This window comes from Neomonachus schauinslandi, chromosome 5 (assembly GCF_002201575.2).
Source record: "Neomonachus schauinslandi chromosome 5, ASM220157v2, whole genome shotgun sequence".
NCBI classification, from domain to species: domain Eukaryota; kingdom Metazoa; phylum Chordata; class Mammalia; order Carnivora; family Phocidae; genus Neomonachus; species Neomonachus schauinslandi.
In genome coordinates, this window is record NC_058407.1 from 139,015,417 (window position 1) to 139,035,892 (window position 20,476).

The window sequence follows — 20,476 nt, forward strand, 5'->3', positions numbered from 1 at the left end:
AAGGCAAAGGTGAGCGCCGCACGCCCTGGCCCGCCCCTGCCCCCACTGGTCCCCCCACCCACCGAGAGCTTGAAGACCGCGGCGCTCTGGTAGATGACGTTGAAGACCACGTTGTGGAAGGTCAGGGACTGCTTGTCATCAATGGTCCAGCGGAAGACCACGTCCGAGCCGGCCTCCACCACGGGGCTGTACCTCTGCCGGAAGGGCACAGTGTCGGCCGGCCCCAGGGCTTTGGTGGCCAATTCTGCCCTAAGCCCATGTCCCCCTACCCGGACACGCCTCCCAGTGGGGCTTCCTGGGCTGACTTCAAGACACCACTGGGGAGGGGGAGGCTGGAGGGGCCGCAGGGTGTGGGACTGAGCTTGGACTGACATGCGCTCCGACCTCTCAGCCCCTCACTTTTCCTATCTGGACACTGACCTGGTACCAGCAATGGAAAGAGCCCACCATCTCTGAACCTCCCTACAGCCTGTCCCCAGGTTCCTGCACAGGCCGCCTGGGATAGCAAGTGAGTCTCAAAGGGCCCTGTGGTTTTGGAGGTTCACCCCCGTCAGCCGACAGAATGGGTGTGACCAGGGGAAGTTGAGGCACATGACTGCATAAGCGGTAGGGGTCAGAAACGACCCTTCTCACAGCCGCTTTGTGAAGGCCACGGAGCTGGTGGCTGCCCAGTGTGGGGAGACAGCCCGGGACAGGGACAGCAGCAGGCCGCCTGGCACCAGACCCTCAGAAAGTACCCAGCAGAAGCTGCCCAAAACCGGCCACGGAGCCCGCTGTCCCGAGGCCAAGCTCCCCCTCGCCGGGGAGGGGCTGCTCTCAGCACGGGCCCCTCGTCTCAGGGGGGCTCGGGGCGGGCCGGCCGGCCCCACTTACCACCAGGACTCCCTGCAGCACGCGGGCTTCAGGGCTGGGAGTGGCACGAAGGCCACGGATAGGCTCCTCGGCCTTCACCCGCAGGCTGAGGCTGGCCTGGCCGGCGCCGTTCTCCACCACGACCTCGACGGTGTGCTCACCCTCACTCAGCCCAGGCAGCAGCAGCACAGAGAACAGGGTGGAGTTGGCCTCGAGGGCGCAGTCGGGCACCAGGGCAGCGACTGCGGCAGGGCAGGCGGCTTCGAAGGGCGCGCTCACATTGCCCCCGGGCCAGTGGGCTGTGGCTGTGGCATTGGTGCCGGAGTCCGCGCGCAGCACCAAAGCTGAGCCGTTGGTGGGCACATAGAGGCGGCCGTCCTGGGGCGTGGGACGGGCCACCTGTAGCCCGGCCACTGGCGAGAGCACATCGAAGCTGCAGGACAGGTTGTGGGTGCACACGCTGTTGCGCACCATGGCCCGCACCTCATAACGCCCCGGCCGCTGCAGCCCCGGGTTGGGTCGCAGGCCCAGCAGGGGGGTGAGGCGCTCTGTGGTGGCGAGCAGCCGCAAGGCGCAGGCCGGGCCAGCTGGGGCTGCCTCCAGCTGGGCGGGCAGGTGGGCCAGCCAGGCCGCGGCAGTGGTGGAGAAGTATGGGGCCTTGGCGCCAGGGGCGCCCAGGGCCGGCGGGCAGCGCAGAAGGGCGCCCGGGCCAGCGTCATGCTGCAAGGCAATGAGGTCACCGGGGAGCAGGGGGCTGTCCTGGCCACGGAAGGTGACCTACGGGAGACGAAGGCAGGCTGCATCAGGTCCTCACGGTGCACCACCCTGGTCGGGGGGCTGCAAGGGAGCAGCTGGGCAGGGTCCACCCGGGGTAACCCGGACTCATGCGCACTACGCCAGGCCTCATAGGGGCCCCCCAGGCACGCAGGGCAGGGACAGACAGGACAGGCTCTGGGACAGGGCTGTGCACAGAGCACAGAGCAAGGATGCAGGCAGGGCGGGTCCCGGACAGGGCGGGACCTCTGAGGGACACTGCAGCCAAAACGAGCGGAAAGGCTAGTGCAGGGCAGGGGCAGGGTGCGCCGTGTGTGTGGGCGGGTAGCTGAGCGGGAAGCGGATGACACCAGGCCGGTGACACATACTGAGTACTGGGCGGGAGGGCCCGGTGGCAGGGAGAAGAGGAGCTCCTTCCACAGTGCACAGGAGGCCCCGGGGGGTCCCGGCCCGGACGTGGACCCGTTGGCACAGGCCCGGGGGTGGCAGGGGTCATCCAGTGGCAGGTGGAGACTAGCTCGGGGGCACCAGCGTCCCTCTGGGGTGCACGCAGGGACTGACTCAGTCGTGCTCTCCGGGGACCTGCTCTCAGGTTCCCTGCTGCTTCCTGGGGCCCCTGAAATGAGAAGAGGGGTGTCGGGGCCCTGGCCCGCTATCAAGCCACAGTCAGGGGCGCCCCCACGATGACACGAGGCCTTGCCAGGCAGCACCCCAGCCCCCAGCATCACTCCTCTACCCCCTTCCCCGCCCCCCAACACTGGGCCAGCTGACTGACCCAGGAGAGCCCCACACAGGCAGTCCTGCAGATCCCAAGCCTGAGTTGGTTTCTCTGTGGACACCACTCTGTCCACCTCAAGGCTGGAGACCTGTCCAGTGGCCAAGGACCAGTGCTTGTGACCGCACAGACCCCCCCCCCCCCCCAGCCAGGACAGAGTCCCACCTGCTTCTGCTGTGGGCCTGAAAACCTGCAGCCGCAGCTGGGCAGGCCGGCGGAGCTCCTGGGTGCTGAACTCGGCTGCAGTGAGGAAGGCTTCCCTGCTCACGCCCAGGCTGGGGAACACCATCACCTGGGGGGACAGGGCTGCTCAGCTCCACAGACCCCGACCCCCAGCCAGCCCCAGCCCTACCAGCGCAGAGGGGAAGGAGCCACCAGACGGGGCTTGCTTCACACTGAGGAAGACAGTCACTCAGGATGAGAAATCAGGTCAAAACCACCTATGAGCACCAGGACCACCACCTTGTTTTGTGAAAAAGCCCACAAACATCCAGAGAGAAGGCTCAGGAGCATTCAGGGCTCTCAGACACTGGGAGGAGGCGCTGCTTCTCTCTACACGGTGGTGGGTTTCCTACGGCATCTTTACTGGGCACACAGGACATTAGGAAGGCCCAGAAAAAAAGAGCTTATTTTTGAAGGAACAGTGCAGCCAGACTAAGGCTCAGTCTCCAGACTATGTCCTGGAGGGTCCTGGGGTCAGCCTACCTCAACAAGCTCCTGGGGGGCCGAGAGGGCCTCCTGCTGTGCCAGGGGGCTCAAGGGTCCCTGCAGGTCCCCACTGGGTGCTCCCACGAGGAAGGTCTCCGCGTCCCACACAGGACCTGGGATGGCAAGTGTGCAATGACAAGGAGAGCGTCAGGGGCCCGAGGCGGGGCCGGACCTGGGACTGAGCCCCCCCAGCAGTAGCCTCAAATAGCTACCCCCCAGCTGTGTCTGTCTCGTTGGGTGCAGGCTCTGCTCGGAACCACAGGTGCTCAGTGACACCTAATGGACACTGAACAGCTAAGGAATGAGCCTAGGATGAGGATTGTGACTGTCCTGGCCAGGACAGAAGGAGCGCCTATTTTGGGGGGGACAGCTGTCCTGGCCAGGACAGGAGGAGCCCCTGGGGCACCCAGGAGACCCTGCACGGTGCGGGGGGGGGGCGGCGGTCCTGGTCCAGGACAGAAGGTGACCTGCAGCGCCTCCAGGGGCCCCGGCGCACCTCCAGGCCGCAGCTCGCAGACGTAGCTGTGGGGCACTGAGCACAGGTCCGTGTTGCACTGCCCCGCAGGCCCGAGCCGCACACAGCGCTCAGCCGTGGCAGGGTGCGGCTCCCCGGGCAGCCAGTTCTGGCAGCTCTCCAGGCTGAACGCCTCACCCCGCACCGCGGGGCCTACCTCCGCCCCCTCCACAGAGGAGAAGCCGATCCACACATCCAGGCTCCTGCAGGCAGGCGGAGGGGAGAGTGGGCACTCAGGGGCTCCCCGAAAACAGGCACCCCTCCATCTGCCCTCTCTCCGGGAGCCTGCTCCTCACGGCAGCCCCTCAGGGAGGCCTTGCCCCTGTCCCCATCTCTAGACGGGGAAATTGAGGCTCAGAGAGATGACCTGGCAAGCAAGGCCATGTCAGTGTCCACATAGCAGCCATGCCTAAGGGGCCAGGGGCCCAGCTGAGGGCTCCTTGCAGGGGAAGGCTTCAATCTGGCCAAGGGCTGTGTATTCTGTGACAGGGTGTGGGGGCCCCCGGGGTGCGGAGTGGCCGACTCTTGGTTTCAGCTTAGGTCATGATCTCAGGGTTGTGAGATCGAGCCCTCTGCGTCGGGCTCTGTGCTCAGCGGGGAGCCTGCTTGAGATTCTCCCTCTCCTCCTGCCTCTGCCCCCTTCCCCTTCTCTCTTTCCCTCCCTCTCTCAAATGGATAAAAAAAATCTTAAAAAAAAAAAAAAAGCAGCTCTGGGTGTAGGTTTTGGGGAACAAAACACATGCATCTCAGCCCCCCGAACAGGCTACTCCCCACGGCTCTGCCAAGCTAGGAAGACCCTTCTGGAGGGAGGGCTTCCAGACACATGGACGGCACAGGCACTGGGGCCCGGCTACTGCCAGTTAACCAGGTGACCTTGACCATTCTGGGCCTCAATTTCCCCTTCCAGACACCGAGGATGTCCAGGGTATGATCCACAGTCTGGTCGGCCCCCCTCCCACACAGGGACGCAGGGAGAAATGGGCATCTGGCCTCTGGCCACAGCAAGCGCTGATGGCTGGGGGGAGGGCTGGTGCTGGCTACAGGGAAGCACATTTCCTCTCGGGCCTGGGGGGTCGAGGGTGGCCTCCATGGTCACACCAGAACCAGCCCTACCCCTGCCAGGAGGGGCTCAGCAGGGGACAGCAGGGGTGGGCAGCCTGTAGGACCCGGGATGCATCAACCCTACCCCCACGCACACATCTCTGTGCGGAGAGCTGATGGGAATGGCAGCTGCTGAGCAAGACGGGGCTCCTTAGCTGCAGTCAGGCCAGCCAGCTGGACGTGGCTCCTCCAGCCACCCCCACCTGTCCTCCTGATCCTCCTCAAGCCTTAGGCTCTGTCCCCACCCCAGCATTCCGGGGACCCCACCTCACAGCCTCTCGGGGGGCAGGGGGCGGTACCTGGTGACTTGGGAGACCAGGAAGCGCTGGACGGCGGGACTGTCCACCATGGCCAGGGCGGCCCCGGCCCAGGCCTGGCACTGCTCCTGCGCCTGCAGCCAGGCGGCCTTCTCTGCCACCAGGCGGTAGCAGTGCCCATTGCCGGGGAAGATTGCGGTGTCCGAGGGGCATAGCGGATGTACCACTGGGGGGTCGGCGGGAAGAGAAGGGGGCATTAGTGTGTCCCCAACCAGGACCACCCCACCCACGCCAGCCCCTGGGGGTGAGGAGGGGAGGGACAACCCAGGCCCGGGGGCAGCAGGGCACCCACCTCGGGCTGGCTCCTCGCCCACAGCCACAATGCTGTATGTGGCTTCAAGGTCCGAGCCGCCACGATTTCGGACACTAAGCTTGAGGGTCTCGTCACTGCGCACCGAGACGAGGCATGTGAGCTCCAGGGCCACAGGGGCCGCCTCCACCTGCACCTCGGCCCCCAGCCGGGCGGAGCCGGCCCCCAGGGCCAACACAGCTGTCACGTGATAGCGGCCGGGCAGCATGTAGCGGTGCGTGGTGGCGGGGCCAGCAACGTCCACCTTGGGGGAGCCGTCGCCGAAGTCCCAGTGTGTGGAGCTGACGGGCAGGGAGGCAGTGACGTGGAAGGCTGCTTGCTGGCCAGAGGCCAGGGGTCCCTGAGGCCCCACCAGGGCGGCCCCTGGGGAGGCAGGGAAGATGTTCCGGAGAAGGGCGGGGCCCCTGCAGGCAGGGGTGAGGGGCGATGGGGTGCTGGAGCAAAAGGGCAGGCAGGCCGAGGAGGTGTTGGGGGGCCGGGCCGCCCCACACAGGCACCAGCCCTGGTCTGAGAGGGCCCCGAGGCCCTGGCCAGCCGCGAAACAGAAGGCACTGCATGCCGTGGGTGTCAGCGGGCCCTTGTGGGCAGCTGAGAAGGCCACCAGCACCACAGCGCCCGAGCTGTTGTCAGGAAGGCAGGCGATGTACTCCTCACCTGGACGGAGCAGACAGACTGGTCCCCGGCATGCCCCCGCTCCGGATCCCACATCACATCACCCCGCTGCTCTCGCCACCTCCCACCTGCACTGGCCCCTTGGTCCACTGGACCCTCCGGACCCCCAACCCGGTCTGTCTCAACCACCGTGACTACTGTCCATGTGCCTCCCAGCCCCGTCCACCCCCACCCAGGCTGGTAACCCCGGAGCACCTATGGGGACCTGCCCAGCAGGGAAGGCCCCAGCTGGCCCTGCTCCAGCCACACTCACCACAGCCGCCATCCAACAAGGGGACACCGAGGAGGGGCCGGCCAGCTAGGGGGCCGGGCCCGGCACACGTGGCTGCCTCGGGCCGAACCACACGAACCTGCCGCTCCTCCACCCAGCGAGGCAGCCACACCAGACCACAGTCACACTCCAGCGGGTTTCCACTCAGGTTTCTGCGGGAGGCGCGAGGCTGGGCACTCAGCGGATGGCAGGGCAGGCGAGGGGGACCCGAGGAAGGGTCTCTGCTGGCCTCAACGCAAGGAGCGGGGGCCTGGGGTGCCCTCACAAGCACAGCACCCCGCCATCCCTGTGGCAGTGCAGGGCCCCGAAAAAGCTCCGGTGGGCAAGCACACAGCCCCCAGCGCCTGGTCTCAAACAGGAATGGGCACGGAGGCCAGGTCAGGAGGGCAGGGAGGGTAACTGGGGGGGGCCGGGGGAGGGCTCAGGCTTGGCTACTGACACCCACCAAAAACAACTTACATTTCACTTAAATTAAATAAATTAGCAAATATTCCTTCTTCTAAAGTAGAAATCTTGTTGTTACTTATGTCCCTGGAAGAAAGGGGGGGATTCAGCAAGGTCTGAAGGAAGCCCCCATAACAGAAACGGTGACAGGCAGCCGCCACCCGCCCACCCCATGGAATCACACAGCCCCCTGGAGCGGACACTCACAGCTCTGTCAGTGCGGAGAGGTTCGCCAGGAGCCCCACGTCCAGGGCCTGGAGCAGGTTGTGGGAGACATCTCTGGGGAGCAAGGTGGTCACTGGTCAGTGCCGGAGCCCCAGACAGGGCACAAAGCAGACCCAGGCCCACCCCCAGAGGCTCCCCCACACGCTCCAACTCCCTGCTCTTGAGGCCAGGATAGAGGATCCAAATGAATGGAGCAGGAGAGGGCTGGGAGCCTTCAGGACTCCATCCCCGCCCTGCCCCACTCCCCTCCTCTGCCTAGTCCCCCGCCCCCTGCCCCAGCAGTGCCATCCCACATAGGGCCTGAAACACACCACGGCAGCCCAAGGGTCTCCAGGGCCAGGGGCCTCGCTGCTGCCGGCTTGGGGGAGGGCTGGCCTCCGAGTGCCACCAAGACACAGTGGGGCACAAAGACCAGATAAGCAGGGAGGGGACCCTGGGGGACCACCTCATCTGAGAGCTACGGTGACAGGCCACAGTAAACACGAGGTTAACAGGACCCCAGGACAAACACTGGCATGGTCTACAAGGTAACACACAGGTTCAACAGGAAGCATAGCCGGGCAGGAATCAGGGAGGCCGGCTGAAAGGGGAGACGTGCACTGGTGTCCGACCGCGCTGCTGCGTTGGGTGGACGCTCCAGAGACAGGTGGGCCCCGCCAGAGTCCACGCAAGGGCACAGCGGACCAGGAGTGAGAGCCGGCTCTCCGTAAACCCCAGGAGGTTCAACACCAGCTGGAACGGGCGAGTGTCACAAAGCCTGAAGCCAAAGGTGACAACTGACGGGGAGAACACAGGAGAGCATCACACGATTCTCCGAGCGTCAGGCACCAGCAGCAATCAAACGGCAAAGCCAGAAGATCCAACTACAGAAAAAGACGCAACCTCCACACAAAGCATCATAAATAAAACCAGACAACAGGCTGGGAAGAGCGCTACCAACTTCCAGCGGGGTCAAAGGCCCCAGCGCCCTTTCCGCACACACCTACCAGACAGCGGCTCCAGGACCAGAGCACAGAACGTGAGCTTCACCAAAGAAACAGAGATCCCAGACACGAGGAGACGCACCGGGGAGAGCAGCACGAAAGCACCTTCATCCGCCAAGTCGTGAATATTTCAGAACCACGACCCCTGGTGCTGGCGACAGCCCCCCCCGCCCCCGCAAGGAGGGTCAAAGCCCTTCAAACAGCACGCTCTGCGGCCAACGACTCCACTCTCCCTCCCAGCCCGGAGGTGGAGGCCACGGTTGCCCCTACCCATCCACTCCCCTGACCTGGGAGACACTTCTGGTCCCTGCTTCACTGCATCCTCCTCATCCCTGCCCCAGGCTCCCACGTCTGAGTAGCCCCCTGCTGTGGCCTCCAAACTGATGAGGCCTGGGCCTCCCACCTGCACAGCCTCTGCCCTTGCAGGTCACCGCTCGCCCTCGGATGTCCCCAGAATGCCTCTCACTGGCCCTAACCTGGCTCCCAGTGACCACCCAGTCGTGCAGAGGTGGGGGTCCACTGACACCTCCTCCTGGCCCAACCATTTCCAGGTCCTGCCAACCCAGCTCTTCCAACACTCAGACTCCCACCCTACCCCAAGCATAGCCTGGTCAGATACCCCATCCCTGGGCACCTGCCTGGCTGCCACGGCCCCTCCTATCTAAGCTCCTGAGGCAGCCTGGGTGGGGCTGGGGTGGTGTCCAGCTCCCAAAAGTCACCCTCTGAAATGGAGCCTGCTCCAAATACAGCAGGACCTGAGAAGGGGCTGGTGCGAAAACAAGGTCCTCATGGGAGAGCTGAGGCGCACACACAGGGGAGGATACCCTGAGGACATGGGGGAGGAGGGGGTCCCAGGGCTTCGCAGGCTGGGACGCCTGGTGCAGCACCCCAGCCTGGCTCATGATGCTGCAGACCACGTCTGGAACCAGGCTCAGGAAACGACCCCCACCACAGCCCGACCGCTGCTTCACCCGGGAGGGGCTGGAGCACCTGTTGGGAGCAGGTGGGGCTGGGGGCCAGGGGTCTCCACCTGGAGCAGCCCCCCACTGCTGTGACCAGTATGCCCGACCAAGCAAGAGCCAGGGCGGCTAACTTGGCAAGTTCAACTTTCAGGCAAGAGGTTCAAAAACGCAGCACAAGCCGGAGCCTCACACGGCAGAGGGCCCCCAGCCCCAAGAACCAGGGTTACCACAGATGCCCCTCCCCTCACCTGTGGGGAGAGACAGGATTTACAGTGGCAGCGACCAGAGGCCATTGGTCAATCGGCGGGTGCAGCCCCCTCAGCACACGGATGCAAGAGAAATCCAGGTGCAAAATGCAGCCCCTCCCCCTGCAACTGTTCAAACTAAGATCTAAAGAAAGTGCCGGAAAGGGTGCACCATAGCAGCTCCAGTCTTGAGAGCACGCAAGTCCCCTGAGTTTTCCACCCTCATTTTGCCCTTGAAGTAGGAGAAACAGGGTAGGAGTGGATGGACAGGCTGCCCCGGGGGCCTGGAGTGGGGGTTTCAGAGGGGAACAGGCGGCGAGGGGGCTGGCAAGGGGGGCCAGGAGCCCCATCGGAAGAGGAGGTTGGGGCAGCGAGGCCGCCTCCACTCAAGAAGTGGCACTCTCACTGACCATGGGCTCGGGCCAGAGCCCTGCCCCATCCCAGCTCGGTGCCCCAAGGTCTCCGCGAGCCTCTTGGCTTCCCATCTGGGGGGAGGGTGGACACAGAGAGACAGCGTGCGTGTGGCTATATGCGCAGGTCCGTCTCCACCCAGAACCTGGGTTCCAGGAACTCCATGGCTGGAAAGGCTTTTGGGGGCCAGGGGACATGGGGACAGGATTTTCTGGCTAGGTTACCTGTGCCCCCCACAATGGAGCCTAGATTCCCCCGTCCCTTCTCACACGTGGCAGAGGAAGGGGTGCTTTCTGATGGGTCAGGCTGGGCCTTCCTCTAGGGTACACTGCCCACCCTGTGTTCCACAGGCTCACCCCAGTCGGCCCGCTCCCACTCCCAGGGTAGGGTGGACAGGCCAGGCCGGGAGACCAGGGAGAGGTTGGCCAGACTCCCACCCAACTGGTCAAGCACGATGCTCAATCTTGGGCCTCAAGCAGAAGACAAAAGAAAGAAGGAAAATCCCTAAAATGTTTTCCACATCCCATTTTCTGGAAAATCCATCATGAGTGGCAGCTGCTGGGAACCGCCCTTGGTGCCTGAGAAACCAGGGCAGCGGGTGGGCGGGGCGGGTCAAGCTCAGCGTCCAGGCCACTCAGCCAGCACCCACCCCGGCCCGTCAGGACATTGCGGTCTCTGGCCTCACTGGCCTGTGGCTCCAGGTCATCCTCGGGCCAGTTAAGTCCTCCATCCAGCTCTGCGTGGTCCAGCAGCCCCACTGAGGCTCCCCTCTCCTGCATGCGGAAGGCCCCACGTCAGTCAGTCACAGGCACTGGCCACGTGCTCCCTGCTCTCCAGGGCCCAGTTGAGCCCCCCACCCCCCGCACTTACCTGGGCCTAGCCTGGCCCCTGGTGCACAGAAAATATCAACAGGCTCCCCAGGATCTTCCACGGCCAAGGTCCCGTGCCTCAAGGGCATACCACGCCCTGAGCCCCAGCCCCCCAGCCTGCCCCACGGTGTGGGAGCGTCTGTTTGGGGCAGGCCATGGGTAACTGTGTACACTGGGAGAGATGGGAAGGGCAGAGGGGACCCTGAGGGGGAGCTCTGGGCGTCACTGGAAGGAGGACATGGAAAGAGAACACTGGTAGGGTCCTCACCCAGTCCCACACCCCCAAGGTCCTCAACAGCCATATGTCCACATTTATTCTTGCCATCAATGTTCTGGGGGAATGCCAAGGAGGCCTCAGCCAGCCCTCCCCCCCAGGTGACATCATCATAGTCTGACACCCTGCCCCCACACCGGTGTTCCCCAGGTCTTACAACCACAGGGGAGAGACACAGCAGGCCCAGAGAGCCGCCCAAGCCGCAGGGGCTTGGGCCAAGCAGCAGCTGGCCTCTACTGGGAGGAGGGCCAGCAGCCTGGCTGGACAGCACCCCTAAGAGGTCCCGGGCCAAGCAGGGCCCACCCTCTGGGCCAGCTAGATACTCCCCAGCCCCTCCAAGGCCCACACAAGCAACCTCCACAGATCCCCAGGCCAGGGCTGGAGGGGTCAGGCCAGCTTCGGGAGGAGGTGGGTGACCTGGGGACCCACACACCACCAGGGGACAGGCACACACCCACAACAGCACAAGACACATGTCACCTCCCCAGGCACCAGGGATCAGGTTGAGAGGCTGGCCTTCCTTCTCCTCCCCCACAGTGACCCAGCAGTCAACTGGGGAGCCCAGGCTGTCCCCCATGCTCCCCCTGCCTTCCAGACCAGACATCCTCATGAGGGGGGACACCAGCCTCCCCTGGGGTACAGGCCCCCAACGGCATGTCCCTGAATGTCTGGGTTTGCTCTTCCCTGCTCCAAGCAGAAGCCTGGTGGAGGGTCCTTGCTTCCACCACCAACCTGGAGGTGCCCAGCAGGTGCTGAAGGACCCCCATCGGATAGGCAGCTCCCCCTTGCCCTCTCCACACAAGGCTCAGCACCTGCGTCCTGCCCCTGCTCACATCAGGGCCCCAGCAGGGAGAGGTGAGAAAGGGCTGCACCCAGAAGAGGGGAGTGGATCAGGGTGCATGAAGGTAGAAGCCAAGGAGAGGGTGGTCACAAGCAGGTCTGCAGTGTTCCTGAGCCTGGGGTGGCTCCAAGAGCACTCTACCCTTCTAGAGCTGAGGAACTGGAGGCCCCAGAGAAGTTGGGACCCTGCCCTGCAGCCCTGAGTGGCCTCAGTTTCCTCCTCTGCCAGAGAGGAGCGGCTCGTGTGCCCGTTCCCCAGTCCAGATGCTGGGCGGGGTCTGGGGGCCAGCCGGAGCCCCCAAGGAAACATCTGCACATTCCAGACGCATGTGGTCAGCAGCGGGGGCGAGTGCCAGGCCCCAGCCCGTCACCCCCACCCCTGCGCTGGCCGCCGCACTGGAAACAGGGCTTGGGGGGGAACGGGCTCCAGAGGGGCCGCTGCAGAGGTTATGTAACCCACTCCTCCCGAGCCAGCAGCTGCCTCCTCCCTCTGGCAGGACGGGACAGAGTACTGGCGGGAGAGAGGGTACCCGCCTCCCCATCCAAGGCCCAGGGCTCCGTGCTGCTCCCTCTACCACGGGGCACCTGGAAACACAGCCTCGGCTGGCCTGTCCTTTCCCTGGAGGCACTGCCAGCTCTGGGGGAAACAGGTTCTCCTCAGCCCAGCAAGGAGGACCCCCGACTAATCCCCTCAGGAGCCAGGCCCAGGCAAAAGGGGAGAGGCTACAGTGCTGAACCTGCCCCCCCGCACCCCCGCCCCGGGCCCTGGGGCTGGCGACACCGCAGCCCCCCCCCAGCACTGGGGGCAGGCCGCCGGGAGCACGGAGCCAGTTTGAGTGTAATAACCTCATTCTGTTTTCATTCCGTCTATTTATGGTGAGCAAGGCTGGCTTCCAGGGCCGGAAATGATGATGTGTAAATTAATGAATTCAAGTTTAGGAAGGAGCGGATTTGAAGACAAACATGCGGACAGGGCCAGCTGGGGAGGGGGCAGAGGCAGGTTCTCCGTGGAGGGGTCCGCTGGCCCCAGGGCAGCGGCGAGGGGCTGTCTCAGCCTCCAAAGTGAGGAGAAGAGGTCTGCATGGGAACCTCCCAGATCCAGGAGGTGGCCCATGTTTCACAGCGTTTTGTGGGGGCCCCCACACCTGAGCTCTGCCCCTCCCACTGCTGAATTCTCACCAGGATGGGGCATAGATAGCTGGTGTGGTGATGCTGCACGCAGGCCAGGACAAGGAGGGGAACTCAGACCTGCAGAAAGGAGATGAGCGGGGGGCGTCCTCCACATTAGGACAGAAAGATCAACCCACCCCGAGGCAGTCACCTTCAGAGCATTAACAAGACAGGGTGGGGCCCCCTCCCAGGAGAGGGTCTAGCCTGCTCCTCCCCCTGTGGCTAGGGATTTGGGGTCCCCTTCAGGGCAAAGGGAGCAAAAGGACCAGCACCAAGGGTGCCCAGCCTCCCCCCAGATCTGGCATCTGTACTCAGCAGCTGCGCTCAGACCTGTCACAGCCAGCCAGGCCAGGAGCGTGCCATCCCATTTTATAGGTGGGAATGCGGAGGCTCGGGGAGGCTGCCCTGCTCGTCCCACCATCACCTCCCCAGAGTCGGGAGACTGAAGGGGGAAGGCTGGGCTCTTCCCCATCCTGGCGGGGGGGGGGGGGGGGCTGGCATGTGGCCTGTGGCTTGCCAGGGGCAGAGACATCAGTCCAGCGTGGCTAGCCAGCCCATCATCCCCTCAGCTGCCGGGCATGGCCAATGGCACGAAGCAGCCTGACCCCAGGGCTATACAGCAGCTTGCAGGCACTGGACCCTGGAGGCCAATCGTGCTGTTAGCCTTGCCCTGAGCACTGGCCCTCATTCCCTGCTTCCAGAAGGAAAAGCTGGCTTCTGGCCCTGCCTTAGGACAAAGCCCTTTCCAGGGGGGCCCCATAGCATCCTTCAGGGCACGGGGGCTGCTAAAATCAGGGACACCACACTTGGCCAGGCCTGGGCCCACAGGCACCTCAGGGAGAGAATGAGCCCTGCCCACCTTGGCCACAAACGCAGCCCCTTCCCTGGCACGGGCAGCTGGGCACCACTGGGCCCCTTGGCGGAGACGGCTGCCAAGCCACAAAGAACGAGGTGTTCCGGGAAAAAAGGACGTGAGCTGCATTTTCCAGCTGCGTTCTATTCGGCAGCAAGACTGCAGGCACGCTCGGCCGGCGCCCCCGCTGCACGCGGCCCACCCCGTGGACACGGCCCCGCCTTGGCCGCCTGGAGACGCACAGGCACCCAGCTCAGAGGGCCAGACGGCCGCCGCCACCCCAGACAGCGGCAGGACAAACGGGATGTTTTCATTCCAGAGTGCTCCGCGGGCTAGGCCCGTCTGGGTTCCCACTGCTGGCGCTGGCCACTGCAGAGTGTTCTGGAAAGGAAAATGTGCATCTCCATCCAAAATGGCTTCCTCACTTGAAACCAAGCTCAGCCAGGGCCTCCCTCAAGAGCCAGGGTCTCAAGAGCTGTGGGGGAGCACGGGTAGCGGCAGAAGCACACCCCATCCCACGGGCAGCATGTGGGGGCAGGAGCCACGTCCTCCAGGGCCACCCAGCCAGCTGTCAGAAGACGGTGGCCAGCGACAAGCCGCCCAGGGCCAAGGCAGAGCAACAGAGAGAGGAGGCGGCGGCCCCCACAGGAGACACCCTCGTCTCAGGCCCCGGGAGAGCCGCAGGATGAGCCTGCAGAGAAGCAGGAGAGGGAAACTGAGTCTCACCGACACAGTGTGCCTACGCTGCAGCAAGATCACCAGGGTGTGCCGTGCGCGTGATGGTGGAGCCAGCAGCAGGGCTGATGTGGGGGGGCACCAAGCAGCTCTCGTGGCCAGGGATTTCAGCGGCGCCCCATCACCCCAGGTCACAGAACAAGGTGAACATGGGAAGTGACACTTTCTAGTCACACCTCAAAGCTTCACTGTGTCACAAATCCGTACCTGAACGCATCAAAAACACAAATGCACAAAACTGACACCCAACACCAGAGGAGCGTGCCAGGGGTCCCGACTCCCAACAGCTGCATGGCCCTGCACTGAAGACACCTCTGAGGTCAGAGCAGAGGGGGCAGCAAGGCTTCTGGACCTCGGGGCCTCCCTCCAGCTGGAGCTCAGGGCTGTACAGGTGTCCGCCCCCCCCCCCCATTTGGTCTGAACAACGCAGTGACTGGCACACGTGCTCAGGGCTCCTCTCTCCGTGCTTCTGTTCTGTCAGCAGGGCAGGTCCCAAGGACCCATCGGCCAGTGGCCAGTGCTTGGGGACAAGGTAATGGGCTCTGAGAATGTGGACAGAATGGAGCCAAGGGGCCACCCTGGCAATGGTTACAGTTACCGTGGTCCCAGCGCTAAGCCCTATGGACACGCCCACAATCCCAGAAGGGACATCCATCCTCGGTGCCCACTGTACGAGTGAGGAGACTAAAGCTTGGGAAGGCTGAGAGACGCAGCCAAGGTCACGCAGGAAATGGAGGAGCTGGGATTGAATCAGGTCTGATTCAGGGCCAGAGTCCCGACTGCTGGGTCCCCACGCCTCCCTCCCAGAACCAGACAGGAAGTCAGTGGGAAGAACCCCAGCACAGATAGCAGATCGACGCCCGAGGACGGAGCTGCAGGGAAGGGCCAAGCCAGCAGCTGAGGCCGGAGCCCAGAGCCCACCCAGTCCCACTCAATCCCACAGGGGGTGCCCCCCACTGCCACTTCTATGAGCCAGGCCCCTGTGTGCAGCACTGGGGGTATGCCCCAGAGTGCGCTGATGCAATCACCTCTCCGCCACAACTCACCAGCCGTGTGACCCTAGGAAGTGACTTAACCTCAGGGAGCCTCAGTTTCCTGGTCTGTAAAATGGGACCAAGAGAGCTTCCAACGCCATAACATCATGCGGATGGAAGGTGACATAGGACAGAAAGGGCTTAGCAAGGAGCCCAGCACGTGGCAACCACGGAGTGAGAGGACGACCCAGTGGTGGGGAGCGGGGTGCACACCCCCAGCTATTTTCAGAGATTTCGTTTTCAATTCAGTTGTACTTCACATACTATAAAGTTCACCCTTGTGAAACTTACAACTCAGTGGTTCCTAGAGTGTTCTCAAGGTTGCACAACCAGCACCACTGTCTGATTCCACAACATTCTCACCCCAAACAGAAACACCTCCCCTACTCAGCTAGACACACTAGTCTGCTTTCTGGTTCCATGCATTTGCCTGTTCTGGACATTTCCTACCAGTGAAATCATTCAACACGTGGCCTCTTATGTCTGGCTTCTTTCACTTAACATGTCTTCAAGGCTTGTACGGGTTGGAGCAGGTGTCAGGGCTCCGTTCCTGTTAACGGCTGAGTAGTACTCCAGCGGATTGGCACACCACGTTCGGTTCCTCTGTTTTTCTGTTGCTGGACACCTGCACTGTCTCCACATTCCGGCTACTATGAATCCTGCCGCTGTGAACATTTGTGTACAAATTTCTGTGTGGACCCAGGTTTCACTTCTCTTGGGCAGACACCTAGGAGCAGAATGGCTGGGTCCTACCGAGGAGCCGGCAGATCGCCCTCCAGAGGGCTGCCCCATTCTGCGTCCCGCCAGGGTTGGGTGGGTGGTCCGATTTCTCCACACCTCGAGACGCTGGCTACCATCTGTCTGCGACAGCCGTCCACATGGGCATGAGGGGCATCTCACTGCAGTTCGATCTGCGTTTCCCTGAAAGCAACATGTTGAGCTTCTTTTCATGTGCTTACTGGTCATCTGTCTCTTTTTTGGAGGTATGTCTGCTCAGATCCTTCACCCATTTTTTAATTGGACCCTTGATCTCATTCGCGTTGAGAATACATAAAAACCCTTGTTGTCACTGTTTTTAATCAACGTTCTGGCTATGAGTCCCTCGCCACGTAAAAGACTCGCACATGCTCTCCACCTGGCAGCTGTTTGGCACTTGGGCTCATTTTCCTAGAGGTGGCGGTCCTCACTACTCCCAGCACCACCCAGCTCCTGAGCGTTGCTGGAACTGTGGGTTCTCTGGTGTTGGTCTCAAGTACCTGAGTGTTGCAGATGCAGCCCAAGCCTCCCCATTCACCTTCCTGCCCAGGCAGGGGGCCCTCCTACAGCGTGTCCTCCTGTCGACAGCTCTGGCAAATGTGCATTCCGTGTCCTCTTGGGAAACTACGGCTACACATGCATTTGTATTCTGAATTCCAAGGGCTGGCTGCGCACCTCAGGGGACATGAGCGTGAGAGCAGCTGGGCGTGCAGGATGCCCAGATCCTCCCAAGACCCATCTCCACCCAGTAGCCAGTGTTCTGTGCCTCTTCCATCTGGGACCCTTCAATGCTGTCCCTAACAGTTGCCTGGATAAAGGCCTCACCTCCCACGCCTCCCATCACCTGGGGCCTCAGAGACTCCTCCAGGCTGTCCCTTGTCTGGGACGCTCTCTCTCAGACCTTCCAATGTCACCTACACTGGGGGTCCTTCCAGGTAGCCCCTCTAAAGCAGCCCCCCATTATCTGTGTCTTTGGCTTAACATCAGCTTCCTGGTGAGAACTGAGCCTCAGAGACTCCAGACACAGGGCCCGGCATGCAGCAGTCAGGCTCTCTGCCTGCTGAGGGCTCAGGGAGGGGACCCTCTGTGGTCTGGCCAGTCCAAGGCAGCCTAACATGTCATGCACACACCAGGCCCGCAGTCTGCTCCCCGATGCCCACCTTCCCTCGCACCCATGCGCTATGCAGATGCTAGAGACCTAGCCTCCTCCAGTCCCCGACTCTCCTGCCATTCAGGGGCACGGGCGGGGAAGGGTGAGGCCCTAAGTACCCCCCAGGTGACACAAGACTCTAAGGCCCTGATATTTCCATCAATGAACCAAGTCCCTACTGAGTTCCTGCCCCAAACCTAGTCCTAGACCGGTGGCTGAAGTGAGCAGCACACAGCCCTGACAAGTGGCTGGCCCAAAGCAACCACACCTGAAACTGACCGACAGGCGACATGCGGAGCAGCACCTTCACATGTGAACTTCCCCCGGTGACGAACATGCTCAGTCTCTGCGGTCCTGTCCAACGCAGTAGCCAATGGCCACAAGCGCCTCCAGAGGACGTGAAATGTGGCTTGCCACACAGCACAGCTCTGGAGCAACCGTCCAGCTACAGGAAACAGAGGCAGGAGGACACGGGATGCCGCCATGGAGATGACACAGGCGCAGTGCAAACCCAGCTGCTCTCGGAGCCAGTTTCAACAAGTTGCATGAGGAAGGAAAGAGATGAGGGAGAGTGGATACCTCATCAGAAGACAAAAGACACGGACTAATTGTACCATGTGGACCTTATTTGGATCCTAATTCAAACGACTAAAAAAAAAATGGAGACAACCAAAAACCTAAACATGCTGGCACGGACGGGATTGGGGAATTGCTCAGTCTTAGGTGTGACCACGTATAAGGTGATATAAGGTATAAGGTGTGATGCTTATACGTCAAAGGACAGGACAGCTGGCAACTGGTTCAAAGACGGACGGAGGTGGGGTGTGGAGGGGCAGGACAGAGGGCGATGGGTCCATGAAGTTCAGCACACAATTTTGTCCACTTCTTCTGGGTCTGTTCAAATTCTCCACGATAAAGCTTTTAAAACGGGACAACAGCAACACTTTGCTGAGTAACGTCATCTGTCTCAGGCGCCTTCCAGCAGCACTGTTAACCCAGGCGAGGGTTACCCAGGTCTGGCTCATGACAGAGGTACCAGGCCTGAACCCAGCAGGACCAGGAGAGAGCACAGTTTTCCTTGGGTTCCTGCTCCCCAGCCTCCAGAAATTTCCCAGAGGCAGCTTCGGGGTGTAAAGAACAGCGTGGGGTCTCCTCCGTTCCCCATCCACTTGTGTCTCAGGATTCCATCGCAAGCTCAGAGGGGCCAGCAACCCTGGGAATCCTGCCGGCTCAGGCTGGGCCAGGCCACCAGCTCCCAGGACCTCCAAAACCCAGGAGCAGATCCTACAGAGACACATGCAAAGCAACAGTCTTGGGCTCCATCACTGTGCCCAAGAGGCTCCAGAGCCTGCACCTGCTGCAGGCCCCTGACTGAGCCACCTGTATTGTTTACTTCCTACCCAGCTCCTGGAGGCCAGCTCAGCATCAGCTGCTGGGGAAGCAGAGAATAACCAGAAGAAACCAGGCCTGACCTCAGCAGCTCCCAGCCCACCAGAGATGGAGGTATCTTCACCACAGTATCCAGAAACAAGGAGGGGGGGTGGTGGGGAATCTGATCCAATTATGCTGGTGCAGGCAAGAGGCCATCTCCACAGAGACAGAGGGGATGGTGAATGCTCAAGGGGTCAGGTAGCAAAGTGACAGGCCCGGTGTGACCCCAGCACACACACCCCCATCCCGCCCCCGGCCATGGCTCCCAGCTGATCCTGGAGAACCTGCTCTTCCCCCACCCCCATCCCACTCACCAAAGCCCCAAGGACATCCAGACCACCCAGGAGAAATACCCACCCCTACTTCACCCACTTACTCCCCAACATCCAAACTCATCTGAACACTGACCATGGGGTCACCTAATTAAAGGTGGCCATACACTGGAGGCACCCAGGGAATATTACAGAACCAAATTCCAGGACCCATCCCCAGATTTCACAAGCCTGAGGATGTTAAATGCTCCCCAATGGATTCTAGCACGTGGCCAAGGACAGATGGGAGTCCTGGCTTCGGTAGCTGAAAGTGCCCAAGAAATCCAAACAGGGCCATGGGAATGCAGATCAGCAGGCCCTGAGCCTGCCCCTAGCCTGGGGACAACTGTCTGCAAATCTGGGTCCCCTGCACCCTGTCCATTCCAACTTCGGGTCCTGGGCATCTCCGTCAATCCCAGCTCTGCTATGTGCTGGCCACGGCTTGGTACCTGGGCAAGTCACATCCCCTGAGTCTGTTTTCTCGTGTGGAAAAGAGGAATCTTCGCTGTACCTCTGCCTCAGAGGGCCAGGGGAGGGTCACAGCCAGAGCCTGGCACAGGACTCACAAAACACCTGAAAACAGCTCTTCAGCGTTTTAAACTACTCCTGCAACCCCACCTGCACACTGTCCCCAGGATCACATCAGAGCCCTCTGAGCCCAGCCCACCTCCCCACAACTCCCTTGCAGTGCCACACTGGGGTGTACCTTAACACCCACACATGACCAAATGCAGCCTCCGGACCTTGCACACACGGTTCCCCCCTCCCGTCCTGCGGCCACCTTGTCACTCCTCCTTTAACATCAGGCCAAGTCTTACACATCCTTCAAATCTTTATCCAGACACCTCTTCCGGGAAGCCTTCCCCGCCATCCCAGACAGAGCTCTCCTCCTCCAGGCTTCCTGCTGCAGGGCTCCCAGGTGCAGAGCATCCCCCAGGCCAGGCTGCATTCTATTAGTCCTTAAGTAGCGTCTAAGTGCCGGCCCGTTCCCTTCAGACACCTTCCACCCCGCCCCCGCGCGCTGTCTCAGGTTCCCCCATCAACTCGCGATTGCGGAGACCCCAGGTGGGGCGTTTCTGCGTTCAGAGAAACTGGGAATCTTCTGCTTCGCCCCGGCCCAGGCCAGGGGGGCTGAGGACCGCCCGCGGTCCCGGGTTTTCCTTTAGTCGGGCCGACCTCACTGCGCTGGAGCCTCGCCCTGGGAGAGGCCTGGCCCGCACTCCGTTTCCCCTTCAGAGGCCGGGGACGCGCCCACGCCCTGCGAGGCCCGCCAGGCCGGCGGCCTGCCCGGCCGGGCCTCTCCCCGGAGCCGAGGGTGCAGGCGCGCCGAGGCCGCCCCACGCCCCGGGCGCCCCCGAGTCCCGGCGCCATGGCAACCGCCCGGCCCGCGGCGCGGGGTGGCGGGGTACTCACAGCGAGGTGGCGTCGGCGGGGATGTGCAGCGCGGGTCCGAGCGTCCGCAATCCGCGGCCGGAGCAGTTGACGCGGC

General features: G+C 62.4%; 1 protein-coding gene across 1 annotated transcript in view; it reads right to left on the reverse strand.

Moving 5' to 3' along the window:
- The window catches only part of PKD1 (polycystin 1, transient receptor potential channel interacting), a gene marked incomplete at both ends in the record, with an annotated part of 37,176 nt that extends 16,702 nt beyond the window's left edge, over positions 1 to 20,474 (reverse strand). Inside the window, 12 exons of the mRNA XM_044915253.1 lie at positions 63 to 194; positions 874 to 1,629; positions 1,995 to 2,242; positions 2,567 to 2,693; positions 3,107 to 3,222; positions 3,606 to 3,826; positions 5,024 to 5,207; positions 5,334 to 6,005; positions 6,277 to 6,446; positions 6,754 to 6,825; positions 6,946 to 7,017; positions 20,401 to 20,474. Coding sequence (XP_044771188.1) covers positions 63 to 194; positions 874 to 1,629; positions 1,995 to 2,242; positions 2,567 to 2,693; positions 3,107 to 3,222; positions 3,606 to 3,826; positions 5,024 to 5,207; positions 5,334 to 6,005; positions 6,277 to 6,446; positions 6,754 to 6,825; positions 6,946 to 7,017; positions 20,401 to 20,474 — 2,844 coding nt within the window. The remainder of the gene's footprint in view (positions 1 to 62; positions 195 to 873; positions 1,630 to 1,994; positions 2,243 to 2,566; positions 2,694 to 3,106; positions 3,223 to 3,605; positions 3,827 to 5,023; positions 5,208 to 5,333; positions 6,006 to 6,276; positions 6,447 to 6,753; positions 6,826 to 6,945; positions 7,018 to 20,400) is intronic.
- Positions 20,475 to 20,476: the final 2 nt, after the last annotated feature.